This window comes from Mus pahari, chromosome 17 (genome assembly GCF_900095145.1).
Source record: "Mus pahari chromosome 17, PAHARI_EIJ_v1.1, whole genome shotgun sequence".
Classification (NCBI taxonomy): domain Eukaryota; kingdom Metazoa; phylum Chordata; class Mammalia; order Rodentia; family Muridae; genus Mus; species Mus pahari.
Window position 1 is genome coordinate 54,125,460 of NC_034606.1, and position 27,257 is coordinate 54,152,716.

The following is a 27,257-nucleotide window of genomic DNA, read 5'->3' on the forward strand; positions in this document are numbered from 1 at the left end:
CACGTGGAACCTGCTGTGACCCTCAAGCCTAGCCATATGCTTCTTCTATCCATCGAGAAGATGGTCTTTATGGGTCCATTCTGGAAACCAGGCCTCAAGGTTCCCAGCTCTTTTATCCAAGACTTAGTGGCACTTTGTTCAGATTTCCTGGCCAGCCAGATCTCTAGAACAGAGCCTTGTGTGGGATTGCAGTAGCGACCATCACTTCAGGGGCCCGTGTTGGGGGATGTTGGCTGTGGACCTTGCATCCCTCCTTGGGAAAGCCAGCTGCAGAGGAAGCTCATAATAAATCATGACTCTACACCACCCCCAACCCCCGCCACAGCAGGATTCCCCAAACATAGGATGTACCAATGCATTCTGGGAATAGTTTAGAAGGACAGGATCCAGAGACAGCATTTGGATCCAGCCCAAGTCACACTGGATCACTTCACTTCCTGTGGTGGAAGACTGCTTTGAGTAGGTACCTGGAGAACATGGGAGGCCCAGCCAGGGTAGACTCATCCACCCCGCTTGATGTTGGGGCACTCTGCCATACTCTGCCTAGTACAATGCCCCCTGCAGAAGTGCTTTCAGAGCTGGGTGTGGTAGCACACACCTTTAATTCTCAGAGACAAAGGCAGGCAGAGCTGGTCTACAAAGCAAGTTGCAGGACAGCCTTGTAGCATGAGTGAGGCTTTCTCATTGTGTGTGACTACCTCATTTTAACTCACACTACCACTATTGAACTGTCTAGGTAGGGCTCTGCTCTGTGCCTGGGGATTAGGAACAACCTTCTTTCCTACTGTGGTGTTTGCATGAGAACAGCTCCTGTTCCTCACTTGGTCCCCAGTTGGAGAACTGGTAAGGATTAGGAGGTATGGTCTTGGAGGAGGCGGCTTGTCACTGGGGGTGAGCTTAGAAAAGCCCATGTCAGTCTCAGCCTCTCTCTCAGTCTATTTGTCTCTGCCTGCAACTTTCAGACCAGATACGAGCTCTCAGCTAGTGCTCTAGCACCATGCCTGCCTGCTACCAGACACCCCACCATGATGGTCATGGACTAACCCTCTGAAACTGTAATCAAGCCCCCAAATGATTTCTGTTGTAAGCTGCATTAAGACACACACTAACAGATTCTTGGAATACATGGCACCACTGTCTCTCAGGCCATAAACTTTTGATTCTGCGACATCTCGGATTATCTTGTGGCACTGAGTGGAAGCTGATCTCAAGGCCCCTTGTTACTCAGCACTTACAAGATCTTTATACATATGTTCCTAGAAAATGTGCTGGAAGGTGTCACCACACCTTAGAAACGGATGTCAAGGACCAGCCTGATAGTTCAGAGGTTATAGGAGCTTGCCACCAAGCGTGATGACCTGTGTTTGATCCCCAGAACCCACGAGGTAGAAAAGAGCATCTACAGAAACAAGTGTGGGATGCACACGATTTGCACAAGACTCACACCTTTCTTACTCTTGCCATGTGACTCCTAAAAGCCCAGTGAAAACAGTGAGGGGAAGTCGTGTGTGTGTGTGTGTGTATGTGTGTGTGCACACGTGCGTGAGCATGCACACATGCGTATGCACACGTGCATGCATAAAGGCTGCTGGAGCCAAAGATGCTAGACCTAGACTAATCCCCATCCAGTGAGTCCCCTGATTGTCCCATACAGGGGCCTATTTTGGTATTCAGAAAAAGACTGTGATCAGCTCAGGCCCAAGGGATAGGGAAAGGTGAGTAAGGACAGACAGGCAGCCCAAGGAGAAACCCAGTCAACCAGAGAGTGAAAAAGACAACTGTATTGGATTTACAATCACGATTTACAAAAAGGGTGGGTGGTCCTGGGGGGAGATGCTGCTCCAGCACCCCCAGATCCAGGCAGGGCCTCCAGGACAGCCTGTTTAACAGCTGAGACGAGGACCTCAGTTTTCTGGGTCCCTCTGGCGGCCACCGGGGCCCCGACGTCTGACGTCCAGCTTGACCTTAGAGGTGGAGCCGGAGATGGCCCTCGAGCCCACCTGGAGTGCCTGCGCCCCATGAGGAGGGCCAGGTGAGGTCAGGAAGGCATTGTACCGCTTTTTCTTCCCCTTCCATCTGACAGACAGTTACAGTCCAGGAACTGGCGGTGGGAGCTACAGACCAAACCCAGGGTATCTGAGGCGGCTGGGCTGCTGGTGCATGGGAAGGGGAGGCCAGGCCTACACCGGCCCCAGTGGCCCAGAGTGGCTTTGTAAGGCACATTTGCGAATTGCTCAGGAGACAACACAGAGAACACCCGCTGCTGGTGCCATTGGAAGGAGCTGGTGCTGCGCCCGGGCAGTATTGCTCGGGAGAAAGACGCTACAGTCTACAAGAGGTGGGTTCTCCACACCCACTCCAGACACCTTGGTGCATCCTCTACTGGAGAGAGAGAAGAGCCCGGCTACAGCCAGTGCCACCTCACGCCAACGGGCTGCCCAGTGCCATGGTACCACACACCTGCATCCCGAGGCAGCATTGAAGGTCAGAGGTCTGTAACCTTATTCTCAAGCGCGGCGGCAATCTGCTGCAGGCGGAAGGCCAGTTGCATCTTTTGGGCTGCAGGGTCCTCCTCCAAAGCGTTGATGATCTGGTGGGGTTGGGGGGTTGGGGTAGAGATGGACACAGAGAAAACCTGTCAGATCACCGGCTTGGGGGTACGTGTGGGCATGCTGTCCTGCATCTCGCCACGGGGACCCGGAGCATACCTCGTCGTAGTACTTTTGTGTGTACTGGTAGAGCTGGTGTAGGGCCACGAGTGTGTTCAGGGAGTCTGTGTGAGCCTAGGGATGACAGTATCACCCAGTGTGAAGAGGGTATAGGAGCCCCAAGGTCAGCCCCATAGAACAGCAAGCTGCAATGTGTTGGCCGCGCAGCACCGTCACAGATACATCAGTAAGAGGATCACATCCTGGTAAGGCCACGTGCCAAGCCCACGCACGTGGCAGCATCTGCTCAACAGCAGACAGTATAGCGGGCACCAGGGTTCTAAGTGCCTCCGTGGCTACACATACAAGTGTGTTCGCCATCTCCTCAAGATTCAGTTACAGCAAGCTTGCCTGACCTACTTGCCACACCCATTCAGCTACCCTCCACTCCTCTCGCCATAGCGTCTGAGCTCCCGCAGTGGGCAATAGCGCATGCGCCCTTGCTCTTGCGCGCTGTGGCCCTTACCCGGGAAATCTCCGCCAAGTGCGTATTCATGTCCTGGTCGCTGACCTGCACCATCTGTCGGATGCCCTTGTAGTAGCTGCAGAGGGAGATGGGTGTGGATGGAAACAGGAGGAGGTGAGTGCATGGGAAAAGGGGGGGAGGGGGAGTGCTGGACCCCGGGGGTCTCTTAGGGATTTCCCAAGCCCCTCCTCCACCTCACTCACTCCTCCACCATCTTCTTGTAGGTAGAGATCTCCTTAGCATACAACAGCTTGTTGCTGGGAGAGTCCTGTGGAAGAGGAAAGCTTTTGACACTGGGCTAGCCTCAGCCACTCAGTCCTCACAGAGGCTCCACCCCTTCCTGGACAGTCGGCCCTGTGTCCGTGGGCCACTATCGCCTATGAGTATGGAGGCTTACTCACTCGGCTCAGCTTGTGCTCCGTGCGAGTACAGGCGTCCATGAAGGTCTGCGCAATGACCGACAGGGAGGCATCCACCACTTCATGGACGTGGACGTCAAAGATGAAATGAGGGTTCTTCAGGATGTTCACCCAGAACCGAAGTGGTAAACTGCAGCAGGGAAATGGGCAAGGGAGTTGAGGGGCAGGTGCTGGGCTGTGGCCTCGGGGCAGACGACAGGGCAGAGACAGGGCAGGCAGAAGCCTCACCTATTGGTTTTCCAGATATGGATGGTATCCTCATCTCGGATGTCATGCTTCTCTGCCTGCTCGTCCAAGAAATCAAAGAAGTACTTGACTGCGGGTGGCACTGCGTGCCCAGGCGCCAGCACGCTTTGGAAGAAGTTGTCCACAAACTGCTGTAGTGTGCCCTGTGGAGAACAGTGGCTTGGTGTGACCCCTGGGCACACTGGAGGCACTAGCGTATAGGGATGTGTTCCTGTGACTGAGTGTTATCTATTACCTTGACGGAGAGTAGCCGGGTCAGGTAGATCTCTGTGATGGCCTTGGTCCGCTCTTTTTCCTTCATGCTGCCTCGCTTGGACTTGCCTTCATCTACCTCATCTGTTGGCCGCACCAAGTGCCATACGCGGTTTTCCTCTTCCAGAAGGGCATGGCCTGGGGGGGGGGGGGAGCAGGCAGCTGAGGGACCCAGTCCCAGTTCAAGGTGGGTGTGGCCTGAAGTTTGGTATGCAGGGTCCTGGGGTCCACTAGGGGGCAGCAGAGGGAGGGAGAGGTCTCCACAGACCTTTAGGGACTAAAAGGAGAAGAAAGACAGCATAGACTTACGCTCTCCTGGCAGGTCCTGTTGGCTATCTTCTGGCTGCTGGGAGACTCCCACCTTAGACAGGATGAGGGTGGCTCCATCCCGGACCTGAGGACAGAGTCATGAGGGAGGGTCATATTCCTACTGGGGAGTTCAGCACTATCCCCCTGCTTAGGGCACTCCCCCCACCACCACTGCTTGCCTAAGGGATCACAGCACTCACGTTGTAGTGCATCAGGGTGTTGATCCGTTTCCACCGGCCCTCCCGCTGGGAGGTAAGGTCCAAGTCAGACAGAATCTGGGCTGTGGACCCAGGACGCCATTCTGCAGAAGGGCATAGCTCAGTTTCTGGAACCCGGGGCCACGCTCTGCCCATTCCCAGACAGAGCTGGGCACACGGGGCCTCCCAGACAGGTGGAACGGGCCTCCCAGACAGGTGGAACTCACCAAGCACCACACTGTCCGGTTTGGGCCAGCAGGAGCAGGGCTGAGTCCGGTACACCTGATCGATGATCTTCTCTTTGACCTGAGAGATGGTGTCGCAGTTGAGGACCTTAACCGGGATGGCATCGATCCCCTCATCCTGAACAATCACGCTCACTGTCTGTGAGGGAACACAGGATGGGAAGGACCAGCTGAGGGAAGACCCTGGTGACCGTTTACCTCTGCATCGCAGAAACCCCTTCCCAGGACAGTTTGGCTTCACTCTGCGGGAGTTCAGATGTGGAGTCCAGGTTCCTGGCTCTGCCTTCCTCTCCGCGGCGTTGGGCTCTGGGAACTTACCAGAGGCGCATACTCAACATCATCCCCGAGCAGGCCCGTGTCATTGAGGGTGTACTTGGCCTTCTTCTGCACCGCATCCACAGGCCCCTTTTCCACCTGGTGTTTGATGGCCTTGAAGAGCTTGTAGAGGGGCTCCCCTGCACTGTCCTGGAGCAAGGGGACTGTGAGTGGGAGGCACGGGGCTGGCCCTCCACCCACCCCCGGCTCTAGGGTCCGGGCTCACCTTGAGGTACTGGTACAGACAGATGGACATCCAGTTGGACAGCATCCTCTCCACCACTGTCTCAGACCTGAAGGTAAACAAATGCCTCATTCTCCAAGGCCTGGCTGGCTCCAGGAGCCCACTGCAATGCATGTGTGAGCAGAGGGCACTATGGCCCCTGTGGGTGGGCATATCGTCCAGAATGGTTAGGTAGCATACCCCCACCCCCACCCACCTGCCATTCCCACGAACCTGCGCAGCATTAGCTTGGGGTTCTTGGCCACCACATACTGCTCCATGAGCTCCAGGAAGAGCGTGCGCATGATGTCTGTATAGTACTCCAGCTTCCCGTGCAGGGCCACAGTCAGCAGTGATGCAAAGTAGACCTTGGCCCGGGCTGAGAACTCACGCTGATTCTCCAGGGTGTGGATGAACTGCGGGGCAGCCGGGGAGGGCGCACTGAACACCTGGGCTGCAGCCTTGCCCCCCTCTCCTCACCTTAACCCTACTCCCCCCACAACCCCTACCCCTCCCCCCTCCCCGCCCCCACTCACATTGATGAGGAAGGACTTGCTATTAAGCAGGTTGGAGAACTGGTAGAGGGCTTGCTCCACAATGGGCCGCCGTGACTCGGGGATGTCTAGCTTGCCGGTGATCATGACGTCCTTGTCACCATCCTTGGACGGCAGGAAGAAGACTCGGTCGGTGTAGGTCTTGTAGTCCAGCGTGGGGATACCCGCCTCGTGCACATCATTCGTCTGGTCCTCCATCTCGATCATCAGGTCTGAGATGGGGATGCAAGTCCGAGTGAGGCACCCCTTGGCCACCTACTCTTGCTATGCTTAACCCGGGCCCTCCTGCAGTTTCTAGCCCTAAGGGGTGGCCTAGAAGATCCAGGGATGCTCTGTGGCTCCACCCACTGGGGGGGCAGCCCCTACCTGTGAATTCCTTCTTGCAGCGATCGCGCACGCTCTCCTCTAAACCCTCCAGCTGGGATTTGATCTTCTCGTACTCTCGCTCGGCCTGCTGGCTCTTCCTCCTGTGGGGCATAGAACGGCTCTCTGGTATCAGGCAGCTATGAGGGTCAGAAGTGCTGATGCGGGAGGGATGAGGGGAGTGGTACCGGAGGCGGGACTCACCAGTAGCAGTAGATGGAGACCACGATGATAAACACCATGGGCACCATGACCAGAGGTAGGATGAGACTTAGCGGCACGTCACTCGCACGCGTGTCGTACTCCACCCGGCCTAGCACCCACTCTCGGGAGCCAAACTTCACCTGTGTGGAAGCTAGGGCTCAGCGCAGGCAGGTGTGGGCAGGTGTGGGCGGTGGCTGCTTCTCCCGAGAGGCTCCCCAGGCCCTCCACAGCCCTCCCGCTCTCGCTCTCACGCACAATGAACTCGGGTAGGTTGTGTGCCGTGTCTCGCTTCTGCCGCCGCTTGGGTGGAGGCTGTACCTCCGGGGGCTCGCAGTACAGGTCGGTCTCGGTCAGCGTCTTCATAATGCAACGCTCAGCACCCACAAATGCCTCCGCCTCCTCCAGCGTCATGGCTTTGTTCAGATTGGTTCCCTGGAAGGGGGGGGGGGAACAGGTGACGGAGGTTGGAATGATCAGCGTGAGCCCCTGCCCCGCCCACCCCGGGACCCCACGTAGGGGTCTTCTTACCCGGGCGTGGATGAGTTTGTTGACCTGCTTTTTGACACCACCTGTGAAGTTCTCAAAGGTGGGGTCTGCCACATACTCAAAGACCCCAGCTTCGGTCCTGAGTGGGGCACGATGACCGTCCATCTGTATCAGCACAGTGAGGTTGTAAGCCTCGGGTTCTTCGGGGACAGCAGGAGATAAGAAGACGACCTTGGTGTCGTTGTAGAACACATACTCTGTGCCCTCGACCTGTGGAAAGGGTCCCCAAACTTGAGGCTCGTTGGATGAAGATCTTACTCCTTCCTCCTGCTCCCCAGCTGTTCCTGTCCCCATTAGAACTGAGCCCCCCACCCCACCCCCCCAGGCAGGACTGACCGTCACAGGCTCCAGGGATCCAGCCTCCCGCCGCCGCCGCCTCCAAGACCGCAAGGGCTCAGCGATGACAACCATGGCAAACTTCTGGATGAGGCTGAAGCCCTGGCCGGTGACATTGATGCTCCGGCCACCACTGGGGGGTTGGGGAGGGGCATGCTTCAGTGAGTTCAGCTCAGCCAGCTTCCGGTTTCCGCTCTTACTAGTTATACCCCAGGCAGGAAGTGGCATGGCAGGGTGGTAAATGTGCCTCAGAGGGAGAAGCGAGTCTGGGAAGTGGCCCTGCTCTGACCCCGCCATCTCAGTTCTAAGGAGGAAGCCCATGAGGGTGCAGTGGGGTTTTCCAGAAGATCTCTCCTCCTGGCCTGCCCAGCCCAGTTCTGCCACATTCCACAGGTCAGCGGGCAGGGGTGGGGAGGGCACTGGCAGGAAAGGGGAGAGGCCACACCTGACAAAGCTTCTCAGTGGCTCAAAGGCTCGTATCACCGGGTTCTCGCAGTAGGTGAAGAAGATGCCGGGGCTGGGCACTCTGGAGCCCCCATAGGAGATTTCTAGTGTCACCTGGCCTGGAGCCAACTGTTGACCCGTGACACATTGTAGCTGTGCTCCAAACTTCGTCCTAAGGTGGGAGGGACCTGTCGGTCCATCAAGCCACTTCTACTGCCCCCCACCCCACCCCACAAGGCAGACTCAGGTCTTCCTGCCCTCTCCCCGGAGCCAGGCAGGCTCAGCAGCCATGGGCGACACATACACTTCACAAGGGACGCCATTGAGTGTCACCCGCACATCCTCCTTGGAGCCTGTGTCCAGGTGAGTGCCATTGATGGTCAATGTAGTGCCACCTGCCTGTGGCCCCTGTCGTGGCTCCACGCTGAGAGGCTGGGGTTGCTGAGAGCAACACACACACATAGTTAGGGCCAAGGACTCAGGGGTCACCGGAGAGTGATTACTGTTAGATGCCAACTTGCTGGGGTCGCAGCAGAGGCTGGACACATAGCTCAGTCAGGCACTTACTTGATAGGTGAAGTGGACGTGTGGTGGTGAGTGGCCGAGTTTCCCATTAACATCCACCTCGATGATGCCTCCCGTGAAGGGCGTGTCCGAAGCCTCAATTGCACACACAATCCTGGTGATAGACAGGCAGACCCATTCAGCTAGCTCCTTACCACTGCTGCATCTGTTCAGCTGCTGAGAGCCCAGGCTGCTGGGAGTTCACTCACCGGGTGGATACAGAGTACCCTCTTGGTTCAAAGGCACAGTTCTGGCCAGCCACAGTGATCTTCTTGACGTCATCTGCTTTGACACCCAGATTGGACCCATGGATAGTGACGAGGATGCCCCCACCCAGCGGGCCTGTCTCAGGCTGGATCTGAAATCAGCAGAGCCGGGTGCGTGAGTGGCTCGGGAGGGTAAACGTGAAGGGGGAGGGATGAGGGTAGTACAGGTCAAACGGGCAACAAAACTCACCCTGGTGATGACTGGTGGTGGGCACTCAGAAGTGACGTTGCTACACAGAGCTTCGTACACGCACCTGTTCTGCCCGCGACACCACACACACCTGTAGGCGGGATCAGCAGCCAGACACAGGCTGCAGTCACTGCGGCCAAAGGAGCAGTTGTAGAGAGTCACTGTAGAGGAGGATGGATAGTCAGCCGTTGTTCTGTTCCTCCCCCCCCCACCCCCACCTTCCCCAGACCCCACCTACCTTGCAGCTTGCTGTCAATGTTCTTGCTAAAGGACTTAACATACAGGTGAAGAGGCAGCGTCTCATTGCCGTCATGGGATAGCTGCATGGGACACACAGGGACAAACTGTACTTCCTGTCCCTCTGATACCAAAAGCCATGGGAATCTCTCGATTGCCCAAAGTCAGTAAAGGCTGCCAGGTAGGCAGGGACTGGGGAGCGTCAGACACACACACCAGGGGACCATGAGTATGTTCAGGGACATAGGCAGAGACGCTTGGAGACCACATGGCACAGGGCAGGAGGGCTAAGACCCTGGCTAGGTTCCAGTGCTAGGGGTCATACCCACTACCCTCCAGCCCTTAAGACAAGCAGTGGTACCTTTGGGGTCCTAAAAGAGAAGGTGTCTGACTCATGCATAGTCACAGTCTCTTCAAAATTCAGCAGGTCACTGCCCACATACAGGGATGAAACCTGTGGAGAGTCCAGTCAACATTCTCTACTCAAGCTGGCTAACTGTTCTGCCCTCCAGAAGCTCCGCCACCTAGTCTGGCCCGTGCTCAGGTGCCTCTGAAGACCCGTTGCCTCCCTCCGTAGCCACAATGACGGCATTTTGGTTCTTTAAACCACACAGGAATATTATAAGAATGTGCTTTCGTTTTAGTCCCAGATGCGGGGCTGCTTCGGACTGTCCACAGCAGCTGACTATGATTTGCCTCGTGCTCTAGCAGAGGCAGTTTGCCAGCTGCGCGGAATATTTTCTCCGATTGTGTAACACCTGGAATTCTGGGAACTTTCCGGAGAGTATATAAATGCCAGAGCCCTGAAAGGTGGGGGCTGGTGGATGTTGGTCGTTTGAGGGCCGGGGTGTGTGGTTTGTTAGTAGTCATGCGCAAAGAAGAAACAAACAGGAAGAAATTAGATTCAGGGCTCTGTTTTCCTGTCTCCTGTGCAGTGATAAGGGTTGAGGGAGTAAAGGATGGGAAAAAGAACCCACCAAGGAGCCTCAAGCAAGCCCCGACCCACCTACCAGCTAGACCTCACCCCAGGCCTTCTCTACCTTCACAGTCTCCAGGTTCTTGCCCTGGAAGGTCACCTCTGTCTCATAGTTCATGGGGATGACCAAAGGGTCAGGGGCCAGGAACTGGGGGCAGTTGTCCTCCTGAGAGAGAGCAAAGCTGGTGAGGTGGGGGAATTTCCCATGATGACCCATCATCCTAACCACAGTTCTGTCTGGGTGGCTGGCTCACCATGTGGGCACGTATGATTCCCTCCTCTGGGTTGGGCGAAGCCTCCCGACACTCGTAGTACTGCAGGTCCCATTGGCACGTCCAGCGGTTGCTAGCACAAGAGATGCACCTAGCAGGAGGGTCAGTCAGGGTGAGAGGGGCCTGGAAGTATGAGAGGAGCCCGGGGGTGGGGGTGGGGAACCTCACAAGGTAGCCAGGACTCACGGCAGGTTCTCCACCAGGCTCATGGCCTCTCGACAGTCATAGAAGGGATATTGGTGGGAGGTGAGGAAGACACTGCCACTTTTTAAGAGGAGCTGGATGCTCACGTCAACATGGTCTGCAGAATACAGGTGGGAATAGGGTCAGGGGCAGCTAGAGCAAAAAGGTGGAACTGGGCCTCGCCTGGTGCCCAGCCGAGAGGTCTATTCTGGGGCCGTGAGATACAATATGGATACCCCAGCCTTAGGCTCGGCTGGCCTGCTGCTGCTTGTCAAATCTGGGCTTTGGTGTCAGCTCCCAGGGCTGGGCTCATCTTTCTCCCCTGGGCTTGGCTGCTTTCGCACCCTCTCTCTGTTCCTGCAAGTGCTGAGGGCAGTGGCTCCTCCGAGTCTGGGTGGGAAGGCCTTCCAGGTCCCTGCTCACGTCACATCATGGCCTCACAGCCTTGCTACCCCCAACGCTCAAGGGACAACAGACGGACGCAGCACCTGTCTTAGCCCAGATTGAGGCCTTCAGCCTCAGGAGACAGCTCCAGCTGCCTCAGGCTGGACACAGCAGTGAGAAGGGACATCTGTGCAAATAACCTGGCAGGGGAATCGGTCTCCCCAGAACAGAGCGCTCAGCCTTCAGACTCAGTCTAAGACCGAAGTTGGGATTTTTTTTTTTTTTCTCTTCCCCAACAATAGCAGCCTGCACCCAGGATTGGCTCACGCAGAGTGTTCAGTGATCTAAAAAATTGAGAGTAGATAGAGCATAGAAAAAGCTATGTGTAGGGAAAAGGAAGCTGTGCGGATCCAGGGGCTGGAGGATGAGGTCTCACCTTGGCCTGGCGGTGTACTAGGAATGCTGCTTGGGGAATTACAGATGACCGTATTGTCCTCTACCCGGGCAGGGTGGGGTGGTGAGTCACCAAAGAGGCACAGTAACTCATCGTCCTCGGTCAGGGTGGGCAGGGGGCTGACAGACAGGTGGACCTGCGGGAGGAGAACAGCTCAAACAATGACCCTTGATCCCAGTCCCACACTGCTCCGTCTTGGAGGGGGAAGGAGGGCAAGGCCAGGTTTCTAGAAGAGTACCTCCAGCCCTGCTCTCAGCACGTGCCGCTGAAAATCCCTGGAACCTGGCTGCTGCTTTGCCTCATGTGGGCCCGGGGACCAGGCAACCCGGGGTTTCCTTGCTTGTCTAAGCACCCAGCCAGCAGCCGTGTAAGGAGAACTCCGCCCGGCCCTTCACAGCACTCACAGCCTGCCACCTGTCACACGCACCTCTCCTTGGGCCCGCCGGCTCATATTCCGTGGAAAGGCATCGGTGATGGCCACACAGGACTTGTCCCGGCTCCACAGCCAGTGTCCGGTTTCCTCGGCCCGTGAGCACTCGGACTTCCTGGTGCATCTGCAAGGACAAGAGGACACTCTCAGCCGGTACTCCTTGGGGCTCCGGGCCACTGGGGCAAGGACAGGCTGCTCACCGGCCCTCGATGACACACCAGCCACAGTAGGGATCTTGGGAGTCGCGACACTGAGCGCAGGTTACATAGCTCAGGCATTCTTGTACTGGGAGCCGGAATACCTAGAGGTAAGATAGCAGGGCCGTGGGGGAACGGGACTTACTAGGCACAGACCCCTCCCCCCAACCTCACATGCTAGACTGCTCAGGGACAAGTGGCCGGGACTCTCCTGGGCCAGCTTGGTGGTGGGGATTCATAACCATCTACAAGTTTAGGGCGGGACCAGAAAAGGGAACCTTGTTGAGAGAAGATTAGGGATGTAGTTCAGTGATGTGGCTCTTGCCTGGCAGGCATAAGATCCTACTTCTAATTCCTAATGCCCAAAATAAAACCCTTGGGAAGACAGCAATGGTGCTATGAAGCCTCAGAGACAGGAGCCCAGACTCTGCCCAACCAAAGCGAGGCCCAGCGTATCCCCTGGGCCTGTTTCCCAAGGGCCTCCTGGAGCCATCTTTAGGCTGACCTTTTCCTGGGTCATAGCATACAGACTGGACAGGTTTCCAGACAGTGCCAGGTCCTGCTTGATTTTCTTATTGATGTCTACCGGGATAGAACCGTACTCTGCAGAAGTGCCATCTGGAGCAAGGTACACCTGCCAACAGCAAGACAGTCCATGAGAACGGGGGGGGGGGGGGGGCGTCATGGCTCACTGGCCCCTCCTGGAACTTCTCTGCCTCAGCCAGTACCTTAAGGATCCGGCCATCCGAGGTGCCCAGGAACGCGACAGTATGGTCATTCTCGGCAGTTACTGTCACTGCTGTCAGATTCAGGCCCCCGCGGTGGAGCACGGCTGTGGCGACGAGTCCGTCACGACTGCCCAGCGGATAGGGCAGATGCTCTGAGCCACATGGGAAGCTCTCGCTGGCACCCTGTGGATCACAGCATCAGGACCGGTCCCCCGTCTCCTAGGCTTTTCCCTACTAGGGCTCCAAGCTATAGGAGTCAGACCCTATCCTCCACAACACGAATCTACTGACACTCGAGGGGGGAAACATACACCTATGGCTATGAACAGGCAAGACACGTACTATCAGATGGCCGCCACACTGGATGTCTCCGTGGAAGGGCTTGTAGAAGATAGCACGGCCTGCCTCTCGGGCACCTGTGTAGCAGGCGTTACGGCTGGCTTCTATCTGCTCACGGACTTTATCCAGTGGAAACACACAGAGGCCCGCGCCAGGTCCCCCAGTGCTCCGGCCATCTCTGCTGAAGACAGCGTAGAGTGCTCTGCCAGCACCCGATGTGGCTACAGAAGCGGCTAGGCAGGTGCCAAAGGCAGAGTCTTGGGGGTCACTGGGATCCTGACACTGCAGGTCCATCTCCACATAGGAATAGTAGGAGGGGTCGTCCTTGCACATGCGTGCCAGCAGCGTGCGGTTCTTAGCAGGATGCTTGTCTTGCTGGTTGAAGACGAAGAAGATGTAGAAGTCATCCTCAAAGGCTGCGACAAACTGCTGAGTATTCGTGGACAGGTAGCCAGCCTTGAAGGTGGTGTGGTCAGAATAGGCCTCAAAGGCCTCCCGGCCCTCAGCCCTGTCCAGCAGGCGGGTGCTCACGATGATACCGTTGTCGTGCGGCCCGTTGCCTTTGCCCACAAACAGCACGCGCTCGCCGTCGGGGCGCGTGGAGGTCACCAGCCCCACCGTGGCCACTCTCTCGTCGTTGCTGGCCACAAAGGACTTCTCGCCGCTGCCGTCCTCGTAGAAGAGGCGCACGGAGATGTTGCTCATGGCACGCAGGGCACAGATGCCCTTGAAGAGGCTGCCACACTCCACCAGGCGTTTCCCGGGTGGGTCGAGCAGCAGCAGCTGGTTGAAGTTGTCGGTGAGCACGGCTTCGTGGCACTGGCTGGCCTCGATGGGCGGTGTGCACTTCTTGTTATCCATGAAGGGGCCTGTGACCACATGCTGCTGGACATGCAGGTCAGCGCTCAGCTGGTAGAGCGCGTTCACTGCCCCGACATACACCACACCTGTGACCTCATCCACAACCAGGTGGTTCAGCTCTGTCTCACTGCGGAAACTCTCTGGCTTTCGGGACCTCAGGCTCAACCCTAGGCCCGTGAGACCTAGAAAGGTCAGGGCCCAGAGCGATAGAGCCATTGCCCTCAGAACTCTGTGGGGAGAGACAATAAGGGCCAGATAAGCCGAGGCTTCTCCTCATTCAGGCCCTGCCCTGAGTGTCGGAAATACAGGCTAGAGAGGGACATAATCCCTTTCCCAGAGCTAAGGTATCCATCGCTCTAGGAAGACTCCTAGCTATTCCTACGGACTCCTCTCAAGAAGCTATAGGTGGTCTCAGGGTGCAAACGGGCAGACTTGTGGACATGTAGATTCATCCTGCTTGATGCCAGAGCTGCAAATGATGACCCTTTGCACATGACCCAGGTAAGCACAGTCTATTCATGCCCACCTCCAGAGCTCCTTGGTACAAGATGGCCCCACCTCCATTTCACCCTCTCCATTTGCTGCCTGCTGGGCGGGGTCAGCAGCTCTAAGTCTACCAGTTCAGAGTTATGTGCATGCATGCACGAGAGAGAGAGAGAGAGAGAGAGAGAGAGAGAGAGAGAGAGAGAGAGAGAGGTGGATACATGCACTAAGAGCCTGTGTGTGTGTGTGTGTGTGTGTGTGTGTGTGTGTGTGTGTGTAAGACATGTGGGTACATATTCTATCTAGGAGCCTGGGTCAGAAGTCCAATCGGAAGACCTGGGTTCAATTCCCAGCACCTACATGGCATCTCATAACCATCTGTAACTCTAGCCCTAGTGAATCTAACACCTTTTTTAGCCTCCACAGGGAGCAGGCGCCCATAGATACTTCATGCCAACAAAACACCCATGGCATAAAATAAATTTAAATTAAAAAAAAAAAAAGACGACTTTAAATATCACCTCAAACATCCCTTGTTCTCCATAAACAATTACAATTTCAACATAAAGCGATTCCAGGTTCACACTCCCCAGGCTCTGTAACTTTCCAGTTATAGATGAAGGAACGTCACAGAGAAGAACTGACTTGCCTAAAGGCAGCCTGGATGGGTGGGGCTGGGGTGCTGTCCTACCTCCAACCACTACATTTACTCTCTTTTTGAGAATTCCTAGCCGGTATACCTCTCCTACAGAACAGGAGGACTCTGCTGCCTGTTGCCAAGAAAGGCAAAGCAAGCTGAACTGTGGGTAAAAACAGGCGGGCATGCGGGTAAAGACGGGCAGGCATGCAGGTAAAGATGGGCGAGCATGCGGCTAAAGACGGGCGGGCGTGCTGGAACGAGGTCGTGGCTTTTTCTCAGGGGCCCTGCAGCTCTCCAGCTGCCCTCCATTTCTGGTCTGTCCCCTCTTTAGCCTCCTCAGGCCTCGGAGGTAGCAGCAACCGAAGAGAAGGCACATTTGCAGTATAAAGTGTGGTGAAGCCCAGGGCAAGGACCTCGTGAGGAGATGAGGTCAGGGAGGAGACAGTGACTTCAGTTAGACACAGGAAGACTTCACAAGCCCTTTAAGACCCCAACTTAGACCGTGTGCCCAACCCAGTCTGAGATTCCAAGGCTCCACCCAAGAGCCTGGAGAAGCAGCCAAACTCCACCTCCATGGAAATAATCCTGTGGTCCACTAATCAATGTCCATCTCAGCCTTCTTCCATGCAAGTCCACTCCCTACAGGGCACTACAGCAAGGCCTGACCTCCAGGCCAGCTTGTTCCGGGCTTAGGGATGTAGCTCACAGCTCTCTCTAACTCACCCAAATCACTGCAGCTTGTCAGCAACCAGGAGCAGAGAATGAATGGAATGTTCCCAGCCAGGAGGGGGTGGAAGGGGGTGAGGCGTGGGCGTGGGCGGAGCTACAGTCTCAGCACAGCTGAAACCTAACCAGTCACCCGCTTACGTGTGGTTGTGCCAGCCTCCGCCCCTGACTTCTCCTGGTATCTAAGCCCAAGGCTTGAACCTGGAGCTAACCAGTCAGGAGACCCCCTCTAAACGTCCACTGGACCCATAATGGCACCTTCTCCAACTGCCCTCCAGGGAGGGGCCTTCCTAGGAAATCTGCCAGGTGGGCTTCTCTCCATTTAATTTCTGGCAGGAGACTGGCCACCTCCTCCTGGAGCTTGAAGCTCACCCAGGGGTGTAGGATTCTAGGAGGGAAACTTTCCAGACATCTGGTCACCAGTAACTTGATTGAACTCCACGGGCTCACACACCTGAGGCTGGGGTGTAGCTCAGTGGCTTAATACTTGCCCGGCACATATAATACTTTGACTTCCATCTTCAAGCACTCCCACGTACCCAGATAACCACAGTGGGATAAAGACGCTCTGGTCCCAGTGTCTTCTGGGTGATAAAAGGGACCTGGGTCGTGCGCCGTAGGTGGCAGCTCCCTTCTACTTCCTGAACAAACAAGGCCTTGAGTGACCTGTTTGTCCAGGCTCAGGAGCAAAGAGCACCTGACCTCTGTGGTGCTCTGGCAGCGAGGGCTGGAGGCGCCAGGCACAGCCAGCTAAAGCTTCCTGCTGCTGATGTTCCTGGAATGGGAGGGCAAGTGGAGGAACTTCCTGTTTTGGACTAGGTCCAGGACCCCTGTTTGCCTGGCTGGTGGGGATTTCCTCAGGGGTACCAGTCAGCCTTATGCTGGCTCAAGTTTGGAGCTATACATCCAAGAAGCCACATAGGTAGTGTGGTACAGCCTCGGCGTCCCACTGTGATTTCCAGCACTTCCCGGCTTATCCCATGGACTCACCAAGGCTCCGATGGTCCCCCGTCTCTGTTTTAGGCTGGCATCAGGACTCGCTAGGAGACAAAAGAGAGACAGAGCACAGTCAGTCGTTTTGGGTGGCTGTCCTGATGCCACCTATCCCTATCTATCCTCTTACTCCTGATGAGGACCTTCCTTTAGACACTCCCAGGAGTCTAGCCCCAGCTTCTAAAGCAAGCACATTCACCCCAGAAACATAAGCAAGTCATGCTACTTTCTCATCTGCTCAGAAGTAGGCAGCTCTTTTCATTGAAAGTCTAAGGTACTATCTGCTCTTTAAAACTAGAAGTGTAGCTAAGTGGTGTGGCACAGCACACAGGAGGCAGAGGCTAGGGGATCTTAGTTCAAGGCCAACCTGATCTACAGATTGAGTTCCAGGCCAACCACAGAGAAACCCTTTCTGGAAAAACAACACACACACACACACACACACACACACACACTCCACTCTATGCGTAACTGCCTTCTGAAAACCATACAAATCCACAACAGGGCAACTCTACTTACTAGCTGTGTGACCTTGGGCAAGTTAATGTCTCTGTGGCTCATTTCCCCATCTGCAAAATGAACACAGTAACAGTAAATTAACACTCGGGTTTCTAAGGATGAACCGAACTCATTCATGAAAAGTCTGTTACACTGTAACACCTGGCAGATCTTCCTATAATATCCCTTCTCATTGAAGTGGTCCTTGGTAGGCTCAAGGGGAAGCAAAGAGGAACACTTTAGCAGGTTTGTTAAACTGACGCAACAATTTAGCAACTTACCCAGGTGAAAGCCAGAGAATACCCCAGGGGTGAGGGTGGGGGACCAGACTGCTTGGCAAAGGGTCTGTGGCAACCTACTAAGAACCCACCTCCCCCAGGTGGATCCTGGTTCTCAAAGCCCTCAACCCAACCTGAAAACTCTTGGAAGTTTGGGGGCAGGGAGTAAGGTACACAAAGCCATAGGACAGACACCACATCTTCCAGGCGCTGTCCACCTCTAACCTCTGCTTGTCTCTTTCTGCTGGCGTATTTCCTCAGAGAGCTGACCCACGCCTGGACCTATGGCGAATCCAAGTAGACTATCAGGCCCTGCACTGCAGTGTCTCCAGCCCCTACAAGAGGCTGCACGGAGCAGAGGGCATCTTTTTTGGCACCCCCACACACAGGTTTTGCTGATGTGACCCAACCGCAGAATGTTCTTCTTCAGACACAGCAGGCAAACCACAGGACAGTGTCAGCCCCCTGAGAATTCACTTGCAACCTCTCTGTGCCTGGGGGCTGCTCTAGCTTCCTCTGGGGCCCCAGCTTCCTCCAGCTCCAGACTTCTCAAAGCAGATCATCTAGGTCCCAGTTCCCTCTTAGGAGTCTCTTGAAGGGAAAGCCGAAGGAGGCTGGCCTCTTCTAGGCAACTTGCCATACACACTTCAGAAAGGTCTGATGAACCTTCCACTGACCAACCAGGGTCCACTGGCCAGCTGTTGTTTCCTCTATCAGGATCCTCTGGGCTAACACTTCTTAGATGTGAAACTAATGTCACCACCTTCTTGGGCTAATGTTCCCAACCAGCCATCTCTGTCTCCTAGGAGTGACTCCCCCTCCCCCAGCCCAGACAAAGAACTCGAAACAGAGTTCTTTGTCTTCAAGAACTCCCTACTAGTAAATTGACTTCAAGAGCACACTACTCTGGTTCAAATCCAGCCCTGCCTCTTTCTGGCAGAGTTACATGGGCCACTTACAAAGCTGCTCTGTGCGGATTTTCCCATATGCATGTTGGGTATGATAATAATACCCAACTTCAGAAGGCTGAGCAACTCTTTATCCTCAGCATCCTGACCACAGTAGCCCATCCTCTATGATCTTCTCTAGGGGGAACTCCTTGGTGGGACTCAGGGACGAGGCTGGGGGCGACCAAAGGGAAAGCAGCGTGAGGACTGAAGAGAGTCTGCGCCAGCAGCTCTTAGGTCTGAATCTTAACAGCCTCGCCTCAGCCAGAATTCTGAGGGTCAACGGGGGGGGGGGGGGGGTGAGTCCCTTGTACATCCTGGACTGGACTGTTCGGAAAGCAACAAAAGCCCCTGGTCAGCTGGATGCCCTGAGGCCTTCTTCTTTAGGTTCCTCTTGCGGCCCTAGGCTCGCTTGATGCCGATTCCGGGGTGAGGGGTGTGGGGGCTGGATGGGGGCTGGAGGGGTACGATGACACAGAGACAGCAGGCAGCCAGTTTGAGTTCCCCAACTCTAAAACAGCCTCACAGGTCAGGGTCAGATAGAGCCGGGGTTCCTTTCCTCTCAATATTCTTAGTACAAACGGCTTTTTAAGGCTCAGATCAAATCAACCCCGAGGCAGTGTGGTCCAACAGGAGAGCTGAGCTTCGGTCCCTCCAGGGACCAAGACAGCAAACCAGAGACACTAGGGATTGGCAGGGAGAAAAAGAAACGATTTCCACCAAAGCCGGAATTCTAACAAGTAGGGTGGGAACTGCACCACCCTCGGGACCGGACAGGGGCGCCTGAACAGCGGACCACACTCCGGGGCCCTGGGCCTCAGAGAAAGCGAAGCTACCCCTCCCCCGCCGCAGCTGGCAGCCATGAGGCGGGGCGTCCTCTCTCGGAAGGCTACGAAAATCTGCAATTAGCTGCGAGCGTTAAACAAATCAGAAGAGACAAAACAGGCCGCGGCGCCCGCAAATCCAAGCCTCCGCTGTTTTCAAAACAAGCCTGAGGGAGGGGCTGCGGCAAGGGTCTGTGCGGAGCCCGACGTCTCTCGGAGCACCGCAGCCACAGAGACCGGATCGTACGTGGAACCGACGCGGTGATCGCATAGAAGACCCCGAGGGGGACACGGCCTGTGCCCGCCGACCCAGCTCCACCCACCTGGCAACCTGGTCAGAGTACAGTTCAGGAGGCTGGGTCAGTCCCCGCACCCCGGAGCCAGCCCTGGCCTCTTTCCTCATAGACAGGGCCCTCCACCCCCCTCAGCGCCGTTTCCGCCAGACTCCTCCGGGATCGCAAGACGGTTACCTGGGAACTGCACCGGAGGCGGACCCCAGAGGTGGGCGAGGACGCGCGGTCGAAGCTCCCCTAGGGACCTGGCCACGCCCACGGTCCTGAAACCTAGGGATGCCCCCCTCCCCGCCCCCCGCGCTCTATTCAGGTCTGCTTCCACATTTTGGCCCTGCACCCCAGCGCACACCTAGAGGGAACACGTGGACTGAGCTTTTGGCGCGAGCCTCACCAGGTCAAGGAAGCTCACAAGGCGATGGGCAGGTGGGAGGGAGGCCAACCTCGGGTGACAATGACAGCAGAGGCAACTGTCATGAGTCAAGAGCCGTTTCCTAGCGGTGCTAACCTGGTATCAGAAACAGTCGAAAGCAGGACCGGCCATTACCTACCTAAGTCCTTCCAGCCAGGAAGGAAAGCAAGCGCGGCTCCGCCCCCACTGTATATAGCTCCGCCCCTGCCCAGGGTCAGTCCCAGGCCTTGGCCCCCCTTGGTCAGCAAAACAGGCACGACCTTGCCTTCAAGCAGCCTCGGGCTAGACCACGGGGATATCCGCCCAGACTCCTGGAGGGAAGACCCAGCCCTAAGGAAACTGCGCCACCTGACCTGGAGCAGGGGTGGGGCTCTAGAGAAAGGATGATGTGCTAACCTGAGTCAAGGTTCCGAACAAGGACACCTCCCAGGTGACTGCGGCCTTTCCCCAGCGGCCCCAACCCCCTAGATCACCCTGCCTATCCTACCCGCCATTCCAGGTTCTGGGTCAGCCCAGCGCAGATTGTCTGCTTGCGTTCCCTCTCCCCCTAGGGTGCATCCAAGCCACCTCTCCGTCGGAGGCTTGATCACCCAGAATCTCCATATCTGGCCCTGGCTCTGAGCTAACCTGTCAACACCGAAGGACTTTCCTAAGCCTTCTCTTCCCTCAGAACCAGCTGTGGCCTATGTGTATTGTAGGGAACTTAGGGTGAGTGCCCCATACTGTGAACCTTTGAGCTGGCAGGCCTCCCTGTCACCAATATTTCCCCATCCCTCTAAAGACCCAACTACCAGTGTCCTGCCTGGGGACCGCTGTACCCCACCCATTCTAGAATCTCCTCCCCTCTTTACATGTCTACACCGCCAGCCTCCAGATTCATCATTTTGCAACAAGTCACCCTCTGTCGACTTACTGTGCTCCTGGAGGGCCATCCCTTTGACCTCCACCCCCAAACCCAGCACACAAAGGGAAGGTACAAATGGGTCCTGTTACTATCATCACAGTCAGCTCACTGGGATGGGGAACGGTCAGACAGATGCCAGCCACAGGAAGGCTTCTATGGGGACTTGAGGACCCTGAGCTGCTGTTACCACATTTGCCTTCCTCGCCCACCTTTCTCCACTCCTGCCCCACCTACTACACCTCTTCTCTCCTTTTCCCAGCTCACCCAGGAACCGGCTAGATGCTGTTCATGGAGGCTGCAGCTTGCTCAGAACCAGTTCCACAGAGTCCCTACCCCAGGGATTCAGCAGCAGTGGGGGAAGGGGGTGCGATTCCGTGGCATGGGGGCGGATGGGTGAGGGCCCAAGTGAGCGAGGAGCCTACAAGGCCTGTAATCTCCCTGTCAGCTTGTCAGTGTCTCATCGGTCACCCCAGCCCCTCCTCCCCCATCACAGTTGAACCCTGCAATTAGCTTAGGGCACCTTGCCAAGCCCGGGTGCCAGCCACCACTCACACATGACCACACATGTACAGGCACACACATGTCCATGATGTTGCCAGATTCTTGCTGGCAGGAAGGTCTTGCCCCAACACCTAGAATCAATTCCCAAGCATGAGCTATCAGGGGCTTTGAAACGGTGAGTACACAAAGGTCCCAATACTGGGTCATCCCAGGATGTCCGAAGAGATCTGTTGGAGCTGGGAGGGCAGGGGCTGGCCTTGAGGGATGGCTCTTCATAGGTGAGTCTTCCATCCACATTAAGTACCTAGCAGGTGCATGGTGCTTTATGGAGTGCTGGGAAGAGTCTGAGTGCGACATGGTGAGCAGTGCCCGCCCGGCGTCCAAGTGACACACAAGGCAAACTTAGGAGGGAAGATAGCCGGGGGGTTTTCCAGTGAGGAAATGCCCAGCTCAGAGTGGAAGGTATGTATGGAGCCCCTAGACCCAGTTCTTTCCTGTTTGGTGAGAAGCGGGACACACCAGACTCCCCCTGGAGTCCCTCTAGAAGTCTACAGGATACACCAGGAAGAGGCGTGTTCCAGGGAGCAGCACTCCTTGGGCAAGGGAGGTGCCGCCTTGATCCTTCCCCAATCCTGACATAGGTTTGTGGCCCTGAGGCCTCCCAGGGTGATACTCCAAATCAGACCTGACATTAGGTGGAGGCAGGGAGGCTGGACCTCCCACTCCTGAGGCCAGCCTAGGGAACTATTTCTGAGGCCGGTAGAGTGAGCGGGTCAGTCTAGAGCCCCTTCTTTTCTGCCTGCCACCCCTCACTCCTGGCAGATTTCCCAGCTCAATTTAAAATAGTTTTTTCCTACTTGCTGGGCAGGTTCCCTGGTATCAAGTCCGTGATGATGGAGTGGAGTATGACCAAAAGCAGGTTCTACTCTGTGTCCCAAGGTGGCTGCTATCTATCAAGAGGGCAGAGAGCCCTCAGCTTCTGAACCGCACGAATGCCACCTGGTTCCTCCCAACACACACCCACACCCTGGGCTGGAGCTGTCCTAGGAGCCTGCCCAGGTTAAAGGTTATAGAGAGCCCTTGAGGATGAAGTGACAGTCCCAATGGGCCATGTGTCAATCCCAGAACACCCACTTAACCACAGTCACCCATGCTGCCTACAGAACCTTCTTCCATTGACCGAGGAACTCCAAAATGGCCCAAGGAAAACTTCCACACATGGGGTGGCACCAAAGGGAACAGAGGTGTTCTTCCTGAATAAATAGGTTCCTAGCAGGCGGTGGTGCACAACTCTGTGAGTTTGAGGCCAGCCTGGGCTACACAGAGAAATCCTGTCTCAAAAATCACAAAAGAAAAAAAAAAAAAAACTTAATAGGTTTCTAATGCATCCCCCAGACCTTTGGCGTGAACCCCTCAGTTCCACAGATGGACTGATGCAGTACCACACAGGTGGAATGCTGGTTCAGAGGCCACAGATAAGAGCAGCTCTGTGTTGAAAGAGCTCTAGCTAGCTGCGCACACAGGAGACCCTCTTACGCAGTCCCTGATGAGCTCCTTGAGCTGTCTTGATACAGGTAACTACCTGAAAGACCAACATCAAAGCTGTTTCCTTTCTTTTTCACCAAGGATTCTGCCTCAGGGGAACTACTGACCAGCTGTGCCAGAATAACACACACACACACACACACACACACACACACACACACACACACACACACATACCCCACCAATTAATTGCCTGATCCCTGTGTCCAGACAGGACACACCCCTGTGATCAGGCTGCTGAGCTGCAGGCAGAGCTGGAGTTAGCACTAAGGCTATGCCCCTGGGGCCTACCCCTTTCCCCTTTCCTGTCCTTAAGTCTTGGAGCCAGAACCCAGCTGGCATCAGAATGGGGAACTGCTGGGTTTCTCAAGTCCAGGGACCTGAGGGAGATGAGGAAGAAAGAGGGGATGGACACCAAGCCCAGCCCTGGCCCCAGGCACAGTGTCCCAATCCAGGTTGAGCCCCTTCTGTGTGTCCACTGGGACCCCCAGGCAGCTCAGGTGTGAACTCAGCCAGTCCTTGGGGACACCCCAGGGAAGGCTGCCAGCCTAGAGGAAGGCGAAGAGCCAGGCTGGGGGGAGGGGACGACACTGGGCTAGAGGCGGGACCAGAGAATGACAAAAGACAGGAAATAGTGCTACCAGCTCCAAGTCTGGGCCAGCTTTGGGCTCTTCCCTAAGACAAGATTGTCTCTGTGAGGTTGGATCAGACCTGCTCTAAAGAGAGTTCACCACCCTCGACTTCCTGGACTCTGTCTGGGAGTTAAGCCCAATCACTGTCATGGGTTCATGAATTTCAGGGGAAGGAAGACCCCTCTGGATTCGGGTACAGGAGAGCAGGGGCCCCCTCCTATCCTTTTAGATGCTCTAACAGCGTAGGAGGGTCACTGGGGTGTTCCAGAGGCAGTGCCTGTAGTCAGAGAGCTCAGAGGAGGGCAGAGTCCTTGCTATGTCAACAGAGGGTAGCGTTAGACTCACTCAGCTGGGGGGCAGGGAGAAGACGCTTGTATCAGGGGATGTGAAACCATGGAGAGGAAGAAAGAGGAGTCACATGAGGTCTGGGAAGAGGAGAGGAGCGGGGGCATTAGCTCCTTCTACTCTATTCCGACCTCCCCCCCCCCAACACACACACACACACACACACACACACACACTTCAGCCCTTCCCAGTCTATAATTAGTCAGAACCCAGCCCGGCCCCACCCACAGCCCCACCCTAAACACAAACAGCCATTAGTGTGCAGGGGGTTACCCAACTCTTACCCCCTATCTAATCACCCAATGGCTGGCTTGGCACATGCGGGTGGTGAAGCTAGTAGGGGCAGCCTCAGTCCTATCCACAAGCTAGCCAGAGCCCGGACTGCCAAGCCTTGGTTGGAGTTCCAATCAACTTTCCTCCTTGTCCTCACCAAGTCAATCCTTTTACAAGAGGCCCTCGACAGGGACAAAACACTTACCCCGGAATATCAAGAACAAGGCCAGACACAGGAAGCAACAAGAGGATTGGAGGGGATGTAAGGAGTGTCCAATGGCAGGGTGACAGTCCTCTATGACACAGAGATATGCACGTAGTGACAAGCAAGGGATAGTGCTAGAAGATCCTTCCACCGGTGACCCTTAGGCAAGGGTCCAGCATCCCTGAAGAGCCAGTAGTAGTAACCATCAGGAGAGGTACTGGGACGAAGACATAACATTGGGGATGTTCTAGAATAGCTACAGATCTGGTAGGGGGGACATGTGACATATGGACACCACTGTGGGCTGCCAGCCCAGCCCAGCTCAATCCCTTCCAATCCAATCTCTTCTGCTCCACTAGCAGGGGCCAGGGCCAAGTCCCTAGGCTTCCTGCTCTTGAGCATCAGCTGTGGGCTCTCTCTCCCAGTGTGCTCTCCATGCAGGCTCCGGGGTAAGCCATAAGCCCCTGGAGCCAACCCAGGAACAACCCAGCGGCTTCTCGTAGGGTCCTCTATCTGTCCACCTGTGGGATGTCCTGACCAGTATCGCATCCCAATGGGGGGGGGGGCAGCCCCTCAGTGAGACTCTGGTCGGTGAGAAGGCGAGAAGGTAGCCTGCGGTTCAGTCCCAGTAAGCCCTCGGGGATGTGCTTCCTTAGGGATCTCTGCCAGGAGTGTGACTCATCCAAGGTATCCTTAAACATAGTAGGAATGGCTTTGGGAAGTGAACCGAGTCGTCCAGATAGATCTAAAGTACTTCCTCCCCCACAAGCTTTCTCAGAGGAGCCTGGGCATATTCCAGGTTGGGCAGGGCCAACAAAGGAGCCGACCTTGAGGTCCTTCTCCAACCCAAGGTGACACATGCCCTCCTACACCGCTCCTGACTGGTCTGAGCAGCCAAGGGAGCGAGGTGGTGGAGCTGCCTGGACTTGCCAGCCCCGCCCTCCTGGAGTTCTCAACCCCGCCCTCCTGGGGTTCTCAACTCAGCCCGGAAGTGGGTCCCTCTCCCATGGCTGCTTCAGCCTCCCCTTCTGCTTCAGCCTGCTCTCAGGGTAGCTGGACTCGCTGGACTCGGCTGGATAATCCAAAATAATTCCTCCTTGGCAGGCAGCCCGTGGGGGAGGGGGAAACTCACATTCCAAACTCTTGTTTTTCTAAGTAACTTCCCTCAGTTCCTGGGGCTAGAAACCTCTGGCCAGTCGTCAGGCCTTCCCACTTTCATGGGAGGGTGTGAGCGACTAGGTGGCCGAGGCTCTGTAGTCTACCCGGTGATTAGTCTTCTCAAGCAATTTCCATACAACACAATAAGGTTTGGCACATTCCACAAAACAACTCACGCGTTGGCCCTACCTTCCTAGGAACCTCACCTCCTGACCAAAGAGCAAGGACTCATGCTAGTGACAGTCCAACTTTCTGATGACATTCCCTATGTACCAAGACAGCATCTGGGTGTGGGATCAAGCTGACAGCTCCCACCCCCTAGGTGTTTGTGAGCAGTTTGAGAAATTCAGCTTTAAAATCATTAATACAGATTAGAGAGAGACATTAGGGGGGGCACTCCCCAAGGCAAAAGAGGGCCCCCGGGGGCCTCCGTTCATCAGAACGTGGTGACACTGGCTTTGGGACCTGGCTTCAGCTACAGTTCTGACCACCACAACCATGGTGGCCACAACCCGACCTCCCTTCCTGCTTTCTCCAAGGAACTAGAAAAAGGAATTAAGTGACGTGGCCAGAAACTCTAGGATTCTTAGGCTCAGAAAACCCCAGATAGAAAGGACCCCCCCCACACACAAACCTGCCACACAGCAGGAAACAGAGGAAGCAATGAATCTCCCTGAAGAAGGTATATGGAAGTGAAGGACTGGACTGTGTAAAAGCACCCACAAGTTCTAAGCCCCCTAAAATCCTAAGTGTCTCTCCAAACACCACAACAACGAATTACACTAGAAACTTGCGGAGATCTTGCCGGGAGGCGTGGAGCCTCACCAGGTACTACTACTGAGTGTTGGTTCTCTCTGGCTCTTGTTCCCTGTCCCAGAAGGTGTGGGGACTGCTTTGGTTGGGCACCCCTGTAAAAAAAGCCCCAGCAGAGCCCGGCGTCTGAACAAGCTTAGCTTGAGAACTGGGGCCTGGAGGTCCAGCACGACAGAGAAGACTCGCTCTGGTCCATCGATTCGATAGGGACGCCGGCCGTGAAGGAGGGTTTGAAACTACACCGGGTCGGGTGCAACTCCACCGGGTCGTGGGAACCCTGACTGCCAGGCCAGTCTCCCAGCATCCCGGCCAACCTGTGAGGCAGGAGCAGCCAGGCCCAGCCGATTGGAAAGACAGACAGACACCGGGCAAAGACGCAGGCCCGCGTCGCCCTCCGCGCAGCGGCGCTGCCCTAAGACCCCCGCGTCCGGGGGCGCAGGCCGAGGCCGAGTGGCGGAGACCGCGAAGCCTGGGCCTGCGCGACGCCCCCATAGTTCCCGTCCCCGAGTGCCGTACCTGCTCCTCCGCAGCAGTCGTTCGATGGCGCCGGGGCCGCGCTCTGCGTTGCGCTTCGGCCCGCGCGGCTGCCATGGAGACGGGCCTTTGTGTGGCCGAGGAGGGGCCGGAGCGCGCGGGAGCCGTCGGCCCCGCCCCCGCCAGGGGAGAAGGAGGGCGGGGAGGACGGGGCGGGCGAGAGGGAGGGACGAGACTAAGGGGTAGAGGGTGGGAAGGAGGGGCGGCTGGCGTCCCTAGCGTACCCCGCGTTTCCCTAGGCTCAGAGCCACTTATGCACACCGCTTTGCTTGGAGATTCGCGCCCAGTAGCAATCCGCGCTCCCTGCCTGCTGCAGTCCGGTCTCCCGGCTCCAGTTTCCCCCGCACC

At 56.1% G+C, this 27,257-nt stretch overlaps 1 protein-coding gene across 3 annotated transcripts; it reads right to left on the reverse strand.

The window, feature by feature from the left end:
- Positions 1–1,758: 1,758 nt before the first annotated feature.
- Plxnb2 (plexin B2) lies at positions 1,759–27,205 on the reverse strand. Of its 3 annotated transcripts, none has more exons than XM_021217212.2 (38): positions 26,892–27,205; positions 17,270–17,319; positions 16,748–16,797; positions 13,051–14,137; positions 12,709–12,891; positions 12,486–12,614; positions 11,984–12,084; positions 11,781–11,907; positions 11,336–11,489; positions 10,519–10,633; positions 10,315–10,423; positions 10,125–10,226; positions 9,446–9,538; positions 9,086–9,167; positions 8,848–9,008; positions 8,601–8,749; positions 8,395–8,506; positions 8,132–8,268; positions 7,829–7,999; positions 7,384–7,516; positions 7,030–7,257; positions 6,757–6,933; positions 6,502–6,641; positions 6,301–6,401; positions 5,917–6,146; positions 5,615–5,796; positions 5,384–5,450; positions 5,161–5,307; positions 4,825–4,981; positions 4,601–4,701; positions 4,401–4,485; positions 4,075–4,229; positions 3,822–3,982; positions 3,576–3,723; positions 3,378–3,442; positions 3,175–3,250; positions 2,709–2,783; positions 1,759–2,590 (listed from the first exon to the last, which is right to left on the reverse strand). In XM_021217212.2, exons 4-38 carry the CDS (start codon positions 14,122–14,124, stop codon positions 2,486–2,488), a joined length of 5,532 nt encoding a protein of 1,843 aa, XP_021072871.1. In that variant the 5' UTR covers positions 14,125–14,137; positions 16,748–16,797; positions 17,270–17,319; positions 26,892–27,205; the 3' UTR covers positions 1,759–2,485. The 3 variants fall into 3 exon arrangements, with proteins under 3 accessions (XP_021072871.1, XP_021072872.1, XP_029403792.1); XM_021217213.2 differs by lacking the exon at positions 26,892–27,205 and adding an exon at positions 19,982–20,145; XM_029547932.1 differs by lacking the exon at positions 26,892–27,205 and adding an exon at positions 19,621–19,657 and having other exon boundaries at positions 1,760–2,590.
- Between the last annotated feature and the right edge of the window lie 52 nt (positions 27,206–27,257).